The following is a 21,108-nucleotide window of genomic DNA, read 5'->3' on the forward strand; positions in this document are numbered from 1 at the left end:
CAGAGGAGACTGAGAGCTTTATATACTCGTTGCCAGCCCCTCCTCTTCCTGGTTCTCAGTTGGGTCATTGCTTGTAGTTGGATCTTCTCCCTCCTCCTGAGTAGACACCTGGCGATTGAGTTTTATTGAAGCCAAATGGACAAAGTGCAAAGAGCACTTTGCCCAGGGCCCTCTTGGGACAGCCCTGGGAACACTGAGTTGTGACAAACAGAGCAGCAGACTGACAGAAATGTGGAAGGAAAAGGGAGTCTGAACCTTAATAGTTTTTAGTCTGCCTTTTTAATAATTTGTCTAAAGAAACCGTGAGCACTCTGATAACTTGTTGATTTCACACAGTGGGGTGTGTGTGTGTGTGTGTGTGTGTGTATGTAAGGGACAAAAAAAGAGAGAGCGATTTAATGCTTTAAGGGCCAAGGAGATCTGAACATGTCAGTGTTTCTGACATGGTAGAAAAACAAAATCTGTGCTTATGCTGTGTAGGAGTAGACATGTGAACAGTGAATCATAATTTATTTCAGAAACTAATTTTTGCAAAATTAGACAAACAGGTGGTCTCTTTTCTCACCCCTCACCCCCCTTTTTGAATCCCTCCTTTCCTTCCACAGTTTTGAAAATAATGTTTTAAAATGCAGTTCATACTTGGTGATTGAAAAGTTACTGTCACTGAACAGATGTTTGTTGTGTAACTATGTACTTAAAATATCTTGTAGATAGAATCACCGACCTATAATGCCTCTGAATAAAGATGATAGACACCATGCTGCTACACATTGATTCTTCAATAGAGAGTGTTGCTTAAACATTATCAATCCTGTTTGCCTCCAGGGCTGAAGATCAATACATCACATAAGTCAATAAAATGCGTTTCAAATGACTTTAAACTCCTAAATGTATATGCAGCATGCCTTTTACTGCTATGTGTTCATGGATGCTGATTTTTAAAATAATATACTACCCTAATTAGCATTGTCAATAAAAAGCAAAAATAGCCATGTTGACCATAAGCAAAAGTCCAAAATCCATATTATTGTAATACCTTTATTTAGACAACCAAAACATCACAAAAAATGCCATCCAACCTGCTTTTTTAACATCTTGCCTGATGAAAAGATCTGGAGATTTCAAAAGTTTGTACATTTTCTGTGATCTTTTGGTATATTACACTAATTTGGATTTTCGAATATAACATAGTCACGAATTCATACCTGCAGGATTATAGACCTGGAAAGGATTGTTTGGGCCCCCTTTCCAGCTTGTATCATAGAGTCACAGAATAATGGGGTTGGAAGGGGCCTATAAGACCTATGAGTCCAAACCCGTGCTCAATGCAGGAATCTAAGTCAAAGCATCCCTGACAGATGGCGGTCCAGCTTCATCTTGAATGCCTTTGGTGTGGGAGAGCCCACCACCTCCCTAGGTCATTGGTTCCATTGTAGTATTGCTCTAACAGTCAGGACATTTTTCCTGATGTTCAGCCGGAATCTGGCTTCTTGTCACTTGAGCCCATTATTCCGTGTCCTGCACTCTGGGATGATCGAGAAGAGATCCTGGCCTTCCTCCCTGTGACGACCTTTCAAATACTCGAAGAGCACTATCATATCTCTCCTCACTCTTCTCTTCTCAAGGCTAAACGTGCCCAGTTCTCTCAGTCTCTCCTCATAGGGCTTTGTTTGCAGTCCCCTGATCATCCTCGTTGCCCTCCTCTGAACCCTCTCCAGTTTGTCTGCATCCTTCTTAAGGTGTGGTGCCCAGAACTGGACACAGTACTCCAGATGAGGCCTAACCAGTGCTGAGTAGAGGGGAAGTAGTAGGGATGTACGAAAGTCACTTACCTTTGCGGAGCTTGGATTCACGGTGGGGGGGAGATGCTCCATCCCACCCCCTGGAATCCTCCCTGGGCCGGCTCCGCGGAGCCGCCGGCCAGGGCCACCCGCAGCTGGAATTCCGTCCTGTGAAGCTGCCGTGAGTATTTACGAAAGTATTTACGTAGCCTATCATGGCAAGCCAAAAAACAAACAAACCACAGCGTATGCAAATGGCAGCGGCTACGGCGGCCGCCATTTGCATTCCCTATTTTTAGCCGTTTTAGCCTATGTAAATATTTACGTAGGCTATTACGGTGAAAAAAATGGAACGCAAATAGCGCCCACTACACTAAATATTTACGTAGGCTAAAACGGCTAAAAATAGGGAACGCAAATGGCGGTCGCTGCTGTAGCTGCCGCCATTTGCGTACGCTGTTTTTTTTTTTGGCTTGCCGTGATAGGCTACGTAAATACTTACGTAGCCTATCACAGCCTCCACAGGGACGCAAAAGGCATCCCTCCGTTAGCCGTGATAAGCTACGTAAGTATTTACATAGCCTATCACGGCAATGATGAAGAAGCGCAGGGCGGCCGCCATTTGCAAGTCAGCGTGGATGGCAGCAGGTGAGTGCTCCATTTCACGCGCCTCTCATAGGTTGGGGGGGTGGGACTTCATTCCGCCATGGATTTTGGGGGGCCAAATGTACTGGCATTCGGCCTCATCGAGATCTGTGGCGGAATTCTCTGACATCCCTAGGAACTAGTACTTCACGGGATTTGGAATTTCTTTTTCCTAGGTGCAGAACTTGGCATTTATCCCTATTAAATGTCATTCTGTTGTTTACTGCCCAGCACTCCAGACAATCAAGATCACTTTGAATTCTGTTGCTGTCTTCTAGGGTATTAGCTATCCCGCCCAATTTTGCGTCATCTGCAAATTTGATAAGCATTCCCTGCACCTCCTCATTCAAGTCATTAATAAAAATGTTGAAGAGGACTGAGCCCTGTGGTACCCTGCTCGTTATCTCTCCCCAGTTTGAGAAGATCCCATTGATAAGCAGTCTTTGGGTCCGATTCTATAGCCAACGGTGGATCCACCTGATAGTTGTTTCATCTAAGCCACCATTAGCTAGTTTGCTGATCAGGATATCATGGGGCACATTGTCGAAAGCGTTGCTGAAGTCGAGGTATATTATGTCCACAGCATTCCCACAGTCCACAAGGGAGGTTACCTGATCAAAAAATGAGATCAAATTCATCTGGCAGGATTTGTTCTTGACAAATCCATGTTGGCTTCGAGTAATCACTGCATTATTTTCAACCTGCTTACAGACTGATTGCTTTATCATCTGCTCCAGAATTTTCCCAGGGACTGATGTCAGACTGACTGGTCTGTAGTTCCCAGGTTCCTCCTTTTTACCCTTTTTGAAGATAGGAACAACATTAGCCCTCCTCCAATCATCTGGCACCTCACCTGTCTTCCATGATTTCTCAAAGAGAATAGACAGTGGTTCTAAGAGTTCTTCTGCCAGTTCCTTTATTACTCTAGGATGCAGTTCATCTGGCCCTCGAGATTTGAACTCACTCAAAGTATGCCTTGTGATACGTTCCATGGGGTTTTCTTGGCAAGAATACTGGAGTGGGTTGCCATTTCCTTCTCCAGTGGACCACATTTTGTCAGAACTCTCTGCCATGACCTGTCCGTCTTGGGTGGCCCTGCACGGCATAGCTTATGGCTTCACTGAGTTACGCAAGCCCCTTTGCCACAACAAGGCAGTGATCCATGAAGGGGATCTTGCGAAGAGAAAACTCTCTGGAAAAGACCCTGATGCTGGGAAAGACTGAAGGCAAAAGGAGAAGGGGACGGCAGAGGATGAGATGGCTAGATAGCATCACGGATGCAATGAATATGAACTTGAGCACGCTCCGGGAGAGAGCGCAGGACAGGAAGGCCTGGCGTGCTATGGTCCATGGGGTCACGAAGAGTCGGACACGACTGAACGATTGAACAACAACAACAAAGTATGCCTATCAATCTTAAGCTGCAATCCTGCCCCTTCAGCCTGTACTTTGCCTTTGCCAGGGGAATCATAGACCCTCTTTTGGGAGAAGACTGAGCCAAAGTAGGAATTGAGCACTTCTGCCTTTTCCTTGTCATTTGTTATCATTTTGCCATCCTTATTTAATAGCTGAACCACCATTTCTTTCCTCTGCCTTTTACTATGTACATACTGTATCTGAAGAAAGCCTTTTTGTAGCTTTTGGCCTCCCTCGCTAACCTCAGCTCATTCTCAGCTTTAGCCTTCCTGACGCCATCCCTGCAATTCTGTGTTACTTGCCTGAACTCCTCCATTGTAGCTTGGCCCTCCTTCCACTTCCTATATGTGTCCTTTTTTGTTTTCAGGTCATCTCTATGCTTTTTGTGAAGCCACGTTGGCTTCTTCTGTTGTCTTCCACCTTTTTTTCTTGTTGGAATTGTTTGTAATTGTGCCTTGAGAATTTCCCTTTTTAAAAACACCCACCCATCTTGGACTCCTTTTCTCATTAGCTTGCCATGGGACCTTACTGATCATTGTTCTGAGTTTATTAAAATCGGCGTTCCTAAAATCCAGGGTACGCGTTTGGCTATGCTCGGCTTTTGCTTCCTTTAGAACCAAGAACTCATGTATAACATGGTCACTTTCCCCCTGAGCTCCTGTATCTGCTACTTTATCCACTAAGTCATGTCTGTTGCTGAGGATCAAGTCAGGGACAGCCAATCCTCTAGGTCCTTCCTCTACTTTCTGTAGGAGGAAGTTATCCGCCACACAAGTCAGGAATCTCTTCGAGGGGCCGTGTTTTGCAGAATTCATCTCCCAACAAATATCAGGGAAATTGAAGGCTCCCATTACTACTACATCATGCTTCCTTGAAACACTGGCTATTTGCTTTTCAAAAGTTTCATCCTCATCTTCTCCTTGATTGGGTGGCTGGTAGTAGACTCTGGCCACCATGTTCCTTGTATTCTTTCCTGCACTTATTTTAACCCAGATGCTCTCGATGGGGCTACCAAGCTCCTCCTCCTGTATTTCTGTGCAGAGATATGTATTTTAAGATATAGTGCAACTCCACCTCCCTTTCTGTTCCTCCTGTTCTTTTTGAACAAGTTCTATCTTTCAATTGCTGTATTCTAGGGATGTACGAAACTCACCTTTTCACGGAATCTTTCGTGGTGGTGGGAGGAGGCGCTCCGTCCCTCCCCCCGGAATCCTCAATGGGGGGAGGAGGTGATCTGTTCCTCCCCCTGGATTCCTTGACAGCCGGCTCCGCGGCCAGGCCGCGGAGCAGCTGGCCAGGGCCATCTGCAGCCGGATTTCCAGCCGCGGACGGGCTGGTGCGGACACAAATGGTGGCCACCATTTGCGTCCAGCCAGGCAGCTGTGATAGGCTACGTAAGAATTTACGTAGCCTATCACGGCTAACCCCCCCCAAACCCCCAGTATACGGAAATGGCGGTGGCTACGGCGGCTGCCATTTGTGTCCCCTATTTTTCGCCGATTTATCTTACGTAAATATCTACGTAAGATAAAATGGCGAAAAAAAGGGGACGCAAATGGCAGCCGCTGTAGCCGCCACCATTTGTGTACGCTGGGGTTGGGGGGGGGTTAGCCATGATAGGCTACGTAAATTCTTACGTAGCCTATCACGGATGCAAGGATGGCAATGGTGGCGGCAGCAGCCCGGCTGTGGCTGGCCAGGAGACCAGCCACCGGAGCCACCGCTGCTGCCACTGGAACCACCGCCGCCACATCCGCCGCCACATCCGCCACATCCACCCCAGGTAAGCGCCGCCCCGGGGGGATTCCGCAGGGGGGGCGGGGGGAGTTCCACCACAGATTCCGGGGGGCGGATTCAAAAGAATCCGGCCTCACTGGAATCCGTGGCAGAATTCTCTTCCATCCCTACTGTATTCCAGTCATGGGAGTCATCCCACCAAGTCTCAGTTACACCTATCAAGTCATAATTTCCCTCCTGTATGAAGAATTCAAGTTCATTCTGTTTGTTTCCCATACTCTGGGCATTAGTGTATCGACATCGAAGACCATGTGCTTCATAGTCTGGCTTTTTTCCTACATGTTTCTGAAGACTATTATTGGGTGCTATTAGAGCTGTTCTCTCCACTGTGGTGCATATCGTTACCCCCAACTTTACCCCATTGTTACCCCCAACTTTACGTCTCCCTCCCCTGTAGGATTCAGTTTAAAGCCCTCCTGATGACGTTCTTCATGCTGTGGCCAAACACATTCTTCCCAGCCTTTGTGAGGTGCGACCCATCCCTTGCCAACAGACCATCTTCCAGGAAGAATAGCCCATGATCCTAGAATCCCAATGTCTCATGCCAGCACCACCTTTGTAGCCAGTCATTCACCCAGAGTATTTTTCTTTCCCTTTCTATCCCTCTTCTAGCTAGTGGAAGGATGGATGAGAAAACTATCTGGGCCCCAAAGTTCTTGAGTTTCTTTCCCAAAGCTTCAAAGTATGACATGATTTCTTCGTAGCTCTGCTTGGCGGTAATCATTTGTTCCCACATGGATGAGAAGAAAGGGAGACCTGTCAGTGGGCTTTATGAGTGTAGCCAACCCTTCAGTCACGTCTCTAATCCATCCTCCTGGGAGACAGCATACCTGGTGAGTCCATAGGTCTTTGACATACTTGGGTTTCGATCCCGCACAGCAAGGAGTCTCCCACTACTACTACTCTTCTCTTCTTGTTGTTGTAGGCCTTGGTTTTATTGCCTCTGCTTGACTGGCCTTCAGCCTCTTGCTCACTCTCATGCAGGTTCCCCTGTAATTCTTCCTCTGCAGGCTGTCTTCCAGTCTCATCCTCAAGTACCTGGAAACAGTTCCCTAGTTCCAGTCCTTCCACTGGTATAGAGTGGCTTCTAGTTCTTCTGCTCCTAACTGTCACCCTTTTCCAAGGAGTATCCTGTACTTCATTTTTTCTCACTTCAGCATTTCCCTCTTCTGCCTCAGCATGCTGTTGCTCTTCTAGCTTCTATTCTTCACTTTGCTGTTGTAGTTCCACCATTCTGTCCCAGAACTCTTCATCTTCTCTTATTCTGTGGAGGGTCGACAGTCGCCACTCCAGTCCTCTTACCTTTTCTTCCAACAGTGTAATCAACTTGCACTTGTTGCATGTGTAGGCCATGTTGATCTAAGTCAAGAAAACAAACATGGCACAGGCCTTGCAGGTCATCACCACTGGAGAGTCTTTTCCTTCTATACATAGTCTCTATTCTCTTTATGTTTCTAGCTTTCTGATTGTATCTCTTCTATATATGTGATAGACAGCACAATCTTGTGCATATAGACTCAGATACAAGTCCCACTGAGTTCAACTGGGTTTAATCTAAGTAAACAGGTATAGAATTGTAGCTAAACAGCGCAATCCCATGCATTTCTGCTTGGAAGTAAGCTCCACTATGTCAAATGGGGCCTACTCCCAGGTAATTGGGCATAGGTTTGCAGCCTTAAAATGTAAAAACTAGTGTGATCCATTAGGCAAAGGGCTGAATCTGGCTCTCTTATAATGTGCTCATTGTATGGTGTGCATTGGATATGTCTCTGTTTCTCTCTCTCTCTCTCTCTCTCTCTCTCTCAAATGGTTTCAGAGGTTTGGGAGTCAGAGGTTTGTGATGAACACAGGAGAGATTCTAAATCATTTTGCAAATTTAAAAAGGCTGCTACATAAATGATTAGTAATTAGATTTTCCCCCACCCATGGACCCAGAAGTTCAACTTGCTTAAATCCTGCTAAAACAATATTTAATGGACAGACTTGGAGTCCCAGGTGCCTTGCTGCCAGAACATGCAACAGTTTGATGCTATTTCCTAGTAGTTTAAAAGGTTTCCCCCCTAACTGAAGTATTATAATGCTAGATCTGTGGGTTGCTTTCATACATCGAATAATTAGTAGTCTGCCATTTCATTTTTGACTTGTAAGATATCACATCACGAACTCAGTAGGCCATGATGAGCCATGATTTGGCCTTTGCCTGAGTCAGCCACTCCTGATCAGCCTGCGCCCCTTATTCCCTGTCATGTTGTATTTTTCTTAGTTCCACCTCTTCTTTTTTAAATGCTACTATAGTACATCTCAGAGCTTGTCAGAAAACATCATCCCACCTTTAAAGTAGTTCTTTCTTCTACCAGCCCACTGAAGAAAGCTTGTGCCCTTTGTCCCATTAAGGCTACTTAAGAATAAGTATCATTGAGCTCCTTGGGATTTACAACTGAGTAAAAATGCTCAGGATCAGACCTTTAAGGTTTAAGGTATTAGTACTGGTGTACAAAGCCCTAAACAACTTGGGACCAGGATACCTGAGAGAGTGCCTCCTTCCTTACCAACCTGCCTGGTCACTGGGGTCATCAGAGGGCATGTTCCTGATGGTTCCACATGGACCCATGGTTTGGCTGGAGTCCACCAGGAACAAAGCCTTCAGTGTGGTGGCCCCCTTCCTGTGGAACTCCATGCCTTTGGAAGTCAGGCAGGTGCCAATGTTGTGCTCCTTCCAGCGCCTCCTGAAGACATTAGTATCTTGGGAAGCTTTCCTTAAGTGACCAGCTGCGGTTTATTAAATCCGGTCTTATCAAAAGTTGTTTCTTTTAAAATGTTTTAATTGTTTTAACATGGTGCTTTATTCTTTTATCCTTGATGTTGACCACCCCGATATAGGGTGGTATATAAATATTGTAAACAAACAAACAAATAAATAAATAGTGGGGAAGACTGAACAGTGGGTGACCTGTGTGCCTGCTCAGTCTGCTGTCCAGGTGCTAACTGTTGTGGGGCGACTTCAAGGCCCTGCTCTCCCTTCTTATAGTTTCTTATAGTTCTTTATCTTTAAACCAAACTTGGTCAGGACAATCTTTCAAATAGAAGATTGTCCTCTGTAAAGTAGGAGATATGCCCAGCCTAATGAAGCTGAAGCTCCAATATTTTGGCCACCTAATGCGAAGAGAAAACTCCCTGGAAAAGACCCTGATGCTGGGAAAGACTGAAGGCAAAAGGAGAAGGGGACGACAGAGGATGAGATGGCTAGATAGCATCACGGATGCAATGAATATGAACTTGAGCACGCTCCGGGAGAGAGCGCAGGACAGGAAGGCCTGGCGTGCTATGGTCCATGGGGTCACGAAGAGTCGGACACGACTGAACGACTGAACAACAACAACAAGTTCACTCATACATGTAAGGCTTTTTGTTTTGTTTTTCTCCATGTGCCACCTGCCATATACAGGATTATATGGTGTAGGCATACACAACTTGGTTTGCATTTAACTTGCAGTTAAACACAACACAAGCCAAATATGGTGGCCAACCAGAGGGTCAATAAACCTCTGGTGTTTGCTGCTGGCTTGGGTAAATGTAAATGAAAGAGAAGAGTGACAAGCCATTCTACAGTACACATGGTTAAGGGCTGGCTGTGTCTAGCTTGATGGGTCACATGCTGAGCATGTCTGGTGTGGATAGATTTCACTGTAAAGGAGGTTGTACTCTGGGACAGTCTGCACAGTCATTTTCCCAGTTTCTGTTTCACTTTTGCAACTGTGGTAATCAAGTAAATGTCTGCAAACTGCCTCCATGTGCAGCCCTGATTCGCCCTGAAATTTTCCGATACACGTTCACGCTGAACATTTTCCATGCGTCTCCCATGCAAAAGGACTGAATGGAGAAAGCAGCCAGTTTAGATGTGTGACCTGGCCCACACTAAGTGCAAATCCAAGGATTGATTCAAATGACTGAGAGGTATGCAGTCTCTGATGAAAGGCTTACTGTGAGACAACAGAGTGGATTATTACAGCTGTCTATTGTTTCCAAGCAGATCCTCACCACCCCTCCACTCTTCTGCATTTCAAAATGCATAGGAACATAAGAACAGCTATGCTGGATCAGACCAAAGGCCTCTCTAGTCCAGCACCCTGTTCTCGCTGTGGCCAACCAGATGCCTACGGGAAGCACACAAGCAGGACATGAGCACAATAGCACCCTCCTTTATGTTCCCTAGCAACTGGTATTCAGAGGAATACTACCTCTGATTCTGGGCGGAATGTATAGCCATCATGATTAGTATCATGAATTTGTCTAATCCCCTCTAAAAATGGTCTAAGTTGGTGGCCATCACCACATCTTGTGGTAGCCAATTCCACAGTTGAACTGTGCACTGTATGAAGTACTGGGGATTGGACTCGATGGTCTTATAGGCTCCTTCCAACCCTACTATTCTATGAAGTACTTTCTTTTATCTGTCCTGAATCTTCCACCAGTCAGCTTCATGGGATGACCCTGGGTTCTAGTATTATGAGAGCGGGAGGAGTTTTTCTCCCTGTCCATTTTCTTCATACCATGCATAATTTCATAGCTGTCTATAATGTTTCCCCTTCCTCACCCTTTTTCTAGCAAAAGAGCCCATACGTTGTGACCTTTCCTCATAGGAGAGTTGCTCCAACCCCTTGATCATTTTCGTTACTCTTTTCTAGCTCTATAATATCCTTTCTGAGGTGTGGTGACCAGAACTATGACCGTATTCCACATGTGGTTGCTCCATAGACTTGTATAAGGGCAGTATGATATTGGCAGTTTTATTTTCAATTCCTTTCGTAATGATCCCCAACACAGAATATGCCTTTTTTCACAGCTGCTGCACACCGGCTCAGCAATTTCATCAAGCTATCCACCACAACTCCAAGATCCCTTTTCTGGTCAATCAAGTAGCTGATAGTTATGAAGACAACTGATAGTTATGGGCTTAACCATATAGTTGTAGGCCACAAATGGCTATCTGTCCACACATAAAGTTTTTAAGCAGCTGCTGTCACAATAGATGAATCCATTTCTAGGGTAGTGAGGATGTGTGCAGCTGCAAGTGTGTGTGTACAGGGGGTGAGTCCAGAAGTTGAAAGGAGCATTTTTGCTGCGGTGGGGAAGGGGGGGCTGGCAAAAGGTTCAGTCGAGTATGTGCATGGGCTTGGTACGGCAAGCCTGGTAATAGTTGTCCTTCCATTTATACCCAGTTATTTGTTACACGTTACTTGTTGTTTTGTATGCTGATTGCTGTTGTGATGAAATTGTACTTAGATAAAAGTAGGTAGAAAATTCTAGTACTATTTAGATGGCAATGCAGCTGCAACATGACATTGTAACTTTACTTGAGAACTGGAGCTTGCAACGTTGCTGGTATGCACTAGAGTTTTGAAATGCAAGAAAGAATAATAGAGTTAATATGGCAACATGTTCAAAGGATATCTAAATGTAAGAATGTAGAGACTAATGCATACTTTGCAGTTGTTGTTGTTGTTGTTAAAATAGGGTTCAATCCTATGCATGTTTAGACAGAAAAAAGTCCTACAACTCTCAGCATTCCCCAGCCAGAGCTTGCATCCCCCAGCAGGATTGTGCCCTTAGTGAGGCATGTATGTGGGGCTGCTCTTGAAGGCCTGGGGACATAGGAAGCTGCCTTATACCAAGACAGACCATTGGTCCATCTAGCTCAGTATTGTAGTTCTCACCTTTTCAGACCTTTAACCCAAACATGTATTTAGGGACCCACTTTCTTAATTTTTACCATATATTGCAGGAACGGGCACCTTGTGGCCCTCCAGATCTTGTCAGACTGCATCTTTTGTCAGCCCTGGCCACCATGATCAATGATGAGGGATGATGGGAATTGCAGCCACATGTTGCCCCCACCCCCCAATATACTTGTATGATGGCAATGCTGCAGTTGCAAGCACCTTAGGTCAGTCTGCAACCCAGTAGTGGGTCCTGATCCACCAGTTGAAGACCAGTAGTTGACATTCAATGGCACCAGCTGTACAGTTTCAGACATGAGCCTTTCCCAGCCCCATCTGGAGATGCCGAGGACTGAACCTGCGACGTTTTGTATGCAAAGCATGTGCTGTTCTACTGAGCTATGACTATTCCCCAGCAGCTGCAGTTGGTCCCACTTATTCTGGCCAAGAATAAGGCAGACAGCAGTTTGATCGGTATTTGTTCACATAAACATGCATAAGATTGTGTGTAAATAATCTTATCAGATGGCGGGGAGTAGCTCCTTTGGTACTATACACTGCAGGCCTTTGTCAACTCAGAAGTGGAGTTCAACAGAAACAGAATTCAAAGTGATCTTGATACGCTGCAGTGCTGGGCAGAAAACAGAATGAAATTTAACAGGGATAAATGCCAAGTTCTGCACCTAGGAAAAAGAAAACCAATGCACAGATACAAGATGGGTGATACTTGGCTCAACAATACTACAAGCAAGAAGGATCTTGGAATTGTTGTTGATCACAAGCTGAATATGAGCCAACAATGTGATGTTGCTGCAAAAAAGGCAAATGTTCTTTTGGGCTGCATTAATAGAAGCATAGCTTCCATATCCCGGGAAGTACTAGTTCCCCTCTACTCAGCACTGGTTAGGCCTCATCTGGAGTACTGTGTCCAGTTCTGCACAGCACACTTTAAGAAGGATGCAGACAAACTGGAGAGGGTTTAGAGGAGGGCAACGAGGATGATCAGGGGACTGCAAACAAAACCCTATGAGGAGAGACTGAAAGAACTGGGCATGTTTAGCCTTGAGAAGAGAAGACTGAGGTGAGATATGATAAGCACTCCTCAAGTACTTGAAAGGTTGTCACAGAGAGGAAGGCCAAGATCTCTTCTCGATCATCCCAGAGTGCAGGACACGGAATAATGGGCTCAAGTGACAGGAAGTCAGATTCCGGCTGAACATCAGGAAAAACATCCTGACTGTTAGAGCAATACGACAATGGAACCAATGACCTAGGGAGGTGGTGGGCTCTCCCACACCAAAGGCATTCAGATGAGGCTGGACAGCCATCTATCAGGGATGCTTTGACTTGGATTCCTGCACTGAGCAGGGGGTTGGACTCGATGGTCTTATAGGCCCCTTTCAACCCTACTAATCTATGATTCTAAGTGGGTAGAGATCTGCAGCCTTAATATCAAAACAAAGCAGTGTACTTATTTTGCTCTGTCAAATGTTTGAAGCAGATCTGTTAAATTAATGAGTTAGGGCATTTTACGGCATACCAAACACAGAACAAGAGACAGTATAATTTTATTTTAATCAAAGCTTTATAGTTCAGAATGGCAGGTAGTTTTTGTGTGCTTACTTTGACTCTTCCTCAGGCTGGATGTTAAAAGAAAAAAAGAGGTTGTCAGAATCGAAACATACCTCTTGTTTCCAAGGCGTTTGTAACACAAGAGATTAACGCGGCGGTGGAGCGGGGACGGCGTTGTAACAGCGCTCAGCCCTAATACCCGTCAGTAATGCCGCTTTGCTAAGACGATCCACACGGCTGGGGCAGCAGTAGATCTATCGTTCGCACATGCTCCCAAAGAAGCCCGGGCATGTGCAGTAGCGGTTGCTTCGGGGATCTCCCGCAGCGCACGCCTCGAATCTCGCTCCCCCCGGCATCCAGGTGAAAGTGGCGCCTGTTTGACGCGATCGGGCGGAGAAGAAGTGTGGCATTTCCGGGTGGCGGTTCTCCAGGCGGCTCCCGGGCGAGAAAGGAGGCAACATGAGCTGCTCCGAGGAGGAGAAGCAGTTGGAGCTGATCAGCAGCCTGAAAGATCGAGGTAAGGTTACAGAGCCCGCAGCCGCCCTGGGTAGCAGGGCACGCCAGGCAGCGCCCGGGAGCGGAGAAAGGGCATCTCAGGCAGCGCGCGAGGCCGGGAGCGGCCGCTTCCCCGGTTCCCCGGTTCGCAGCCAAAAAGCAAAACAAAACAGAAGCCACCCGACCCAAGCAAACCTGGGCAGCCTTTGGTCGTTCCGTCCTCAAACCACCCTTTGCTGCAAAATGGGGGTCGCGCCGCTTGAAGCCCGGAAAGAAGCGACTAAAGCGGAGTGCCAGACATGCAGCCAGACGCCGGTGACACAGCGTCTGAGGGTGGGGAAGGGGGCAGCGCGTGTGGCATCTTCGGCATTAGACTCAGACCTCGACGCCGAGGGAGTTAATATAAAAGGCCGCGTTTGCGTGCAAACAACCGGAGTTGCTGGAACGTCGAGGCCTGCTGTATTCCGCCCCCCCCCCCCCGTTCGCCTTTCTCCCTTTATAAAGATTTCCGTTTTTCTCGCCGTGTTTTCGCTCTGCGCGCACTGCAGGAAAATGTGTGGCATTTCCGCCCCCTTTTTTTCTTACCCGATTGACCAGTAATTTAATTTAATTATTTAATCAAGTTCCACCCCCCCTCCCATCAGCTTCAATTGTGCTCCATCTGGCATCGGAATAATAATAGATCCTAGCCAATTTATGGATTTTAGAGGGAGGGAGAATGAAGTCGTGTAGCATGTACATTGCTTTTTACCTTGGTTTTTTCCTTGTTTCCCAGTGTGAAGCAATTAATCCTTCACAATTGAAATGCAACTAAGGATTTCCAATAAAATAACTTTACTTAAGTAAAACACCTGGAGTTCTTGGATGTTGCCCCCAGCCCCCCAAAAGTGCAAAATGATTCAAACTAGGAATGTCCCAGCTAATTCATTAGGTAACTGATTTTCCTATATGGAGCTAAAAAGGCAGTGCGGTGTAGTGGTTAGAGTGTCAGACTAGGACTAGTGATATTGGGCCCGTTATTTTCTCTCTGGGTGAGTTCGCACATGACACTAGGCCACTCTGAGAAGAAGCCACAGTGGGTGGGTGGCTTGCCCCTTGGCCCTGACAGACGATTGCCCACTCAGCCACTTCTGGTGGCTTGTTTCTCCTTCAGTCCCTCTCAGTCCTCCTGGCCAGGGCGGTAGAAATGCTCAGTTCCCGGTTCCCCGCGTCGGCACCGTCCAGTGCAGCAGCTTTCACACATTCTTCCTCTAACCATTTAATGGTGCCCTCCGCTGTCTGCACATTGAGCAGAACATCTTAAAGGGGGCACCTATACCTGTGCAATTATGTGTGTTCCACACAGTTGAGCCTCCATGTGAGGGGTCTGAATGGATCACCTACCTGACAGACGATGCCCCCCTCCGCAACTCCTGGCGTCTTGTTTCTCCTTCAGTCCAACTGCACACGCCCCTTTTCAGATGTCCTGCTCGATGCACAGATGTTGGGGGCTGTCCCACAGTGAGATGTGCTGGGGGTAGGGCCAGAAGGGTTGGTAAGCCCCTCCCACCACAGACATACAGTGTATGTGCGGAGCAATACACGAAAGAGCCTTGTGTCTTCAAGCGTTCCCTGCCATTTACTGTCTCTTATTGGCTTGCAGGTAGGACAGAATAGACTCAAATTGGGAAGAGTGAGGGGATCTCTCACCCCCAAGCATTGGAGTAAGCAGGGGTCATTTGGGTTCTCACCCTGACCGCGTCCTGAATGCACATCTTTACTTTCTTCCATAAAAGTGGATCGATAGAGACCACATACGACACAGTGGCCCTCCCTCTGCACTGCTGCCCCCCATCATAATGATGGGCATTTCGCTAGTCGAGTAATTGACCTCTTTGCATCAATTAAACAAATCACAGCTGGCTTTTTTAAGTGGGGGCTCCGGGGAATTATAATGAACTAGAGGGAAGGTGCCAATCACTCCACTAAGGTATGCAGGACTCAAGCTGTTTAAAGCATTGTAAGGCAGAATTTTGCCCAGAAGGCTATAAGAAGCTGGAACAGATAGCTGGTCATTGGTGTAGTTTAATTGTGCGTTCTGCACAAACTTTAGCCTGCAGTCTCCAAATGCAAAGCTATATAGAATGTATTATAGTACTCCAGAAAGCCTGAAGGTAGAGCCCTTCTGAAGCAAAGCTTGGCACTCCTGGGCGTGGTGTATAGCTGCTCACACTCCCTCACCCCACCCCCTAATCACGACAGTGGTGAGCAGCAGCTTGTGCTCTCCCCGGCTCTGGTTGCACTCCCCACTTAACCCCCGGCAAAAGCACTGGTGCGTCCTCCCGTCTCAGGTGGCGGGAGGTCTTGCACTGGACTCAGGCCACAAACAGACATTACTTTAAATCCGTATCTCACAGCTGTGTCTCCCCCCCCCCCATTTTGACTCTAGAGTGAGTGCAGGTCCTCCAATCTGGATCAAACTCTATCAGGGGTGGTGGTGGTAGGGGGGTTTAAGATCCGGATCAGACTCCCCGAAGTTACTCTAGAATAAAAATAAAAAAAGATGTAGCTGCTACATAGAGACCTACGTAAATGTCTCTTTTGGCCCTTCCTTAAGTCCACTTTGAAGAGTTCCTCTGTGGCTTTAAATCTGAGAGAGCACTGGTTCTGTTTGTTTGGATGTGGAATGTGGTCAAACTCCCTGGTGGTTTTCCTTTGCTTTGCTTTTCCTATGAATCTCCAGGTGATCTTTGTATGGAAACTGGCTTTGGCTCATCTTGGTTCTGAGCACGTTCAAAAGTAGCGAACAAAAAGAAACCTTGACTAGGAATTGAGCATAAAATTATGCTATAATTTTTTTGGGTTTAAAATGTTTATATGCTACTTTTTTGCTTGACAACTGGCCCCTTAAGACAACTGCTCTAGTAACTAAGGAAGTTTATTTGGCTAAGGCCACTTGTCACAAGCAGTACTTCTCATCTCTAGTGTATTTTTGAAAGTTTTGAATATGGTTAGAAGGTATTCCACAGAGAAACAAAGCTTGGATACTTCTAGCTACTGCTTTTAACCTCCCCTTTATTTCGTAGAATTTAGCACCAAAATCCTTTTGGTTTCAGTGGGATGGAGGATATGGAATCTCCTGGTTCAGAACATAAGAAGAGCTGTGCTGGATCAGACCAAAGGCCTATCTCCCATTCTGTTCCCACAGTAGCCAAGCAGATGCCTGTTGGAAGTCCACAAGTAAGGATGGGCGAACTTATAATGTTTGAGCTCATTGAGGTTCTCAGAATTCCTCTTCAAAGCTCAGTTCGCCTCATTTGAATTCTTGAACATGAGCATCTGGGATTTTTTTGATTGAGGAAAAATGTGCATATTTGATTGGGAAAAATTAGCAAGTTTAAAAGTACATTTTTCCTGATTCAAAATGTGCATTCTCCCCCATAGGCTAAACCATGAAAATGTGGGTTGGGGGAGGGGAAATATGCATTTGTGCACGTGTTCATCTGCGCATGTGTGCAAATGCACACTTGCACTGGTGCGCATTTCTAGCAAGTGCGCAGTTTTGAACATGAATGCAAGTTCAGGAAGTTTTGAAAATGTCCTGAGAATTGCTTTCCTGCTCGCATTTGCATCCAGGGTTGCAAACAGGACATATTCGTGTAATTTGTGAACAGGGATGAAATTCTCATACATCCCTACCCACAAGTGGGGCATAAACACAATAGCATCCTTGCACTCATGTTCCCAGCAACAGATATTCAGATGCATAACAACCTAGTGGTCCAGAGGCACCATGTTCCCTAGCAACTGGATATCCAGCCAGGAGGCCTGTTGCTGTCAATGCCCTCTTTGTGGGTTCCTGTGTTCCCAAGAGGCAATGCTTCTTTTTAGGATTCAGAATACAGTGAACACACCAATGGATGCAGGCTAAAGATTTTATTAAGCAGAAGCAAATTAACAGAATAATTAAAGCAAAACACTACAAAGCAAGAATATAAGGATTACATCCCTACCATTGCTGGGAATCCCCTCCAAATGGCAATGGATGCAGTTCCAATAATGGCCTGGTACTCAGCACCTTTCCAGATCGGCCTTTGTTGAGATCCCACCCTGGGGGTGTCTCAGGGATTCATATACAGTTATGCTCATATTAACCCCTCCCCTCTTCTGGGAGCTCTAGCATGTGGGATCACAGCCAGCTCAGATAACTCGATGACTATCCTAGACGCTCGCCAGAGGCGTATCTAAAGGTTACTTTAGCCTCTCATGTTGTACATTCTCAGACAGATAACTGACTCTGGGGAATAATAAGAAGAAGCAACAGGCCCAACTGGAAGTCTAAGGTATAGAAAGAGGACTTGTTGTTCACCACTAACTCCTCGAAATGACAGTTGTCTTCCCCATTTCCAGTACAGTTCCCTGGAAGCTCCTGGTTAGTCCTTGTGGTTGTGGGAAACAGGATGCTGGATGAGATGTACCTTTGGTTTTCTCCAGCAGGGCTCTTCCTGTGTTCTATACCCTATGAGTATCCATCATGTGATTTGTTAAAATGTGTGTATTTGTCATTTTTACCAAAAAGAACTTAGGCTGGTGTGCATACGCTTAAACGCATAAGCCCTATGCATGTATTACAAGACTGTAAGAGTGTGGGGCAGACGGTGATGCATGCACTGCCCTCTCCATCCTACTCTTGACCTCCCCATGTTGATGGGGAAAATCTTCAGTGAGGATGTTCCCACGTTCAAGTGAACGTGGTTACAATCCCCCCACTGGATTGGGAACCCGGATGGTACAGTGTCTACAGTTGCACCTCAAAGCAGAAGCCTGGTGTCTCCTTTTTCCACTTTCCCAGTAACGTCTAGTAATACAAAACGTCATCATGTTGCAAGCTTCCCCACCCCTGCAAGTGGCAATCAATGAAGTGAGGTGAGAAAACCCACAATCAGTGATTTTGGAAAATTGGAAATGTTTCCACAGCTGTAAATGGATGAAGAGCTGATGATAACATGTTTGTTTGACTTATATTTAGTAAACAAAAATTTTAAAAGTATACAATGTTAATTTTCTGTGCTATAAAAATATATGAAATGTTTTTCCGGTAGGCAAAAGTAGTTGAAATGAAATCTTTGATTAGGAAAAGCAATGTGATAAAGTACACTTGCAGTTCAAACCTATACAAACTTAATTGGGAATAAGTCCCATTGAATTCAGTGGGGCTTACTTTTAATACGCATGTTTAAGATTGTAGTGTTAGTGTGGTTCAAATGTAACGTTCAGACAAATTCAAAGCTTTAGTTCGAAATTCTTTTTATTGGACTATTTAAAATATTTGAAGATATGACAACTCAACATTACATTATTTAGATTTCAAGAAAAAATGAAGGCACTGGAAATTTTTAATATCACTTTATCATGAGCTATGCTCATAAATACATATGCTGCTTAGGGATAATAACCAGAAATAAAGTTAATTTCAAATTTGATTTTAGATTTGACTAGGATTGTATCCATTCCATTGGCCCATTTTGACTTGTACTTTATTCATTCATTGTGTTACTAATCAATTTTTTGAAAGTGTATTTCTAAAAGTGGAACATTTTCTGCAGAAAATGTTGCACCCCACGTCATTACTCCTAACATGACACCAATCACACATTTATTTTTACAAAGAGACAAACTACATGCGATGTTAAATCATGTGGCTTTCCCTTAAGTGCAGGATTTCACCAATAGCCGTGGGGGTGTTCCAGATTGGGACCCTAGTGTGGAGGTTAGGGGGGCTTAACCCTCCCTCCCTGCACCTGTTATTTGCATGGATTGGAACTTGCCCCTTGTAAATAGTAGATGTGGGTGTCCCAATCCAGATTGGGACAACATAAAGGAGCAACGGGTATATCCCCTCAAACTGCTCCCCGCCCCCCAAATGCCAGGGTTACTGGCTATGTGTGAATGAAAAGTCCTTCACTCAAGGGCTAACCATGTGATTAATGTCACGTGTAGTTTGGCCCTAAATGTCACAGGTGAGAAAGAGACATGGGGTAGTTGCTTTGAAACTCTACTCCAATATATGAGGACCCAAACTATGTAGGGGGTTCAGGGGCATGTGCACCAGTCCTATTTATTTGATTCGTACCTCATCTTTCTACCAAAAAATGGCACTCAAGGTGGCTTAAGGGGACAATTAGAATTGGTTAAAACAATAAAACAATACATTAAAATATAATAAAAACAGCTATTACAGAATTAAAAACAGCACCCAACCCAACAGACCCAACAGACCCAAAGGTCTTCTTGAATAAAGCAATCTTTGCCTGCCGGAGGAAGGATCACAGAGAGGGACTTAGCTTCCCTTGAGAGGAAGTTCAACATCCTGGGAGCAGCCACTGAAAAGCCCCACCCCACAACATCCCCATGTATGTCCCCCTCCCTCGCCTCCTTCTACTCCCAACTTTCATGCATGTGACGTTGTAGGTGGAAGTAGTACACATGGACTTCTACCCCCTACATCAGGGGTCCCCAACCCTTTTGGAACTGTGGGCACATTTGGGAATTTGAGAAACTGCTGTGGGCAAATCAGTGGATCACCGCTTTGGCATCTACCTGTTTCATCTATGGATCTTAGGCTGCGTCTTATTCAGCAAAAAAATAAATAAAAAAAAGTTTCATTTCTATTGGACACCACAACGTCTCTTTAATAAGGGATTGTCTAATTCAGCTAATTGCTGGCAGTGCAATACAGCTAATGCTTCTTTTAAATATTTGTTTTGGCAACGTCCAGTAGTTCCTTCTGTTTGGGGAGAGGTTATTACACAGATCAATTTTGTACTCGAACAGTCTTTAATATTCACTGATGTACATGCTCTTTTAAATGATTTACCTGCTGTGAACTGGCCAGAGAGCTTTGGCTATGGGGCGGTATAGAAATGAAATAAATAATAATAATTCATGGAAATTAACCAGTGGTCAGTGTAAATGGATTATCTGCCCCCTTGACAGCTGAAAGCCTGATATTACAACATCGGAAGGATAAACACTGACCTTCTATAATGTAAGGTCCTCAATCCACTACAACGCTTTCAATATTTGAACAGGTGGAATATACACACCACCTTCAAATGGATATTTCTTTGGATATTTGGTCTGCTTTTGTTGAAGCCTGTGTATAATTGCACAGTGCATATAGTGCATATAAAATGCACTATATGCATTTGATACAAATCCATGTAAGTATATTAAAAAACGTCTCCCCCCTTTTTTGGTGCCCATGGGCACCACACTGGGGGCCTCTGCCCTATATAGTTTGTGCCCTCACGTGTTGAGCTGAATATGGTTGCCGCATGTGTGTGGTAACATTTAGCTTCAGCCATAGTGTCTACGGTTATCTCCTGAAGGGGTTCTCTTATCTCATTTAAAAATAGTGTGTTGTTTGATTTGATATCACTGCATAAACAGAAGACCTTAGAAAAACTATTGAATTGTATTTCTTGAAAATGGCCCAGTGCCCTTATTAAATGGTAGTGTAGCATTTCCAGAACCTTCACTTTCCTTTTGTATATAATTTTGAGATATTTCATTTGCTCACGTGCAGTTTGTACATAAAAAGGAATGGGATTAATTCTTAGAATCTAAGATGTTCACCTGCAGACAGCTGTTCTGGCACCCGCTGATGTGCCCTACCCCGCACACTTTCAATTTTTTTAAAAAGC

General features: G+C 45.2%; 1 protein-coding gene across 1 annotated transcript in view; it reads left to right on the top strand.

The window, feature by feature from the left end:
* Positions 1-13,320: 13,320 nt before the first annotated feature.
* Positions 13,321-21,108, top strand: part of SHTN1 (shootin 1) — a 152,144-nt gene continuing 144,356 nt past the window's right edge. The window contains exon 1 of the mRNA XM_084841960.1: positions 13,321-13,445. Within this exon, the coding sequence (XP_084698086.1) occupies positions 13,388-13,445 (58 nt within the window). The 5' untranslated portion in view covers positions 13,321-13,387. The remainder of the gene's footprint in view (positions 13,446-21,108) is intronic.

This window comes from Heloderma suspectum, chromosome 3 (genome assembly GCF_057233095.1).
Source record: "Heloderma suspectum isolate Gila_16-S chromosome 3, 16-S_ref, whole genome shotgun sequence".
NCBI lineage: Eukaryota > Metazoa > Chordata > Lepidosauria > Squamata > Helodermatidae > Heloderma > Heloderma suspectum.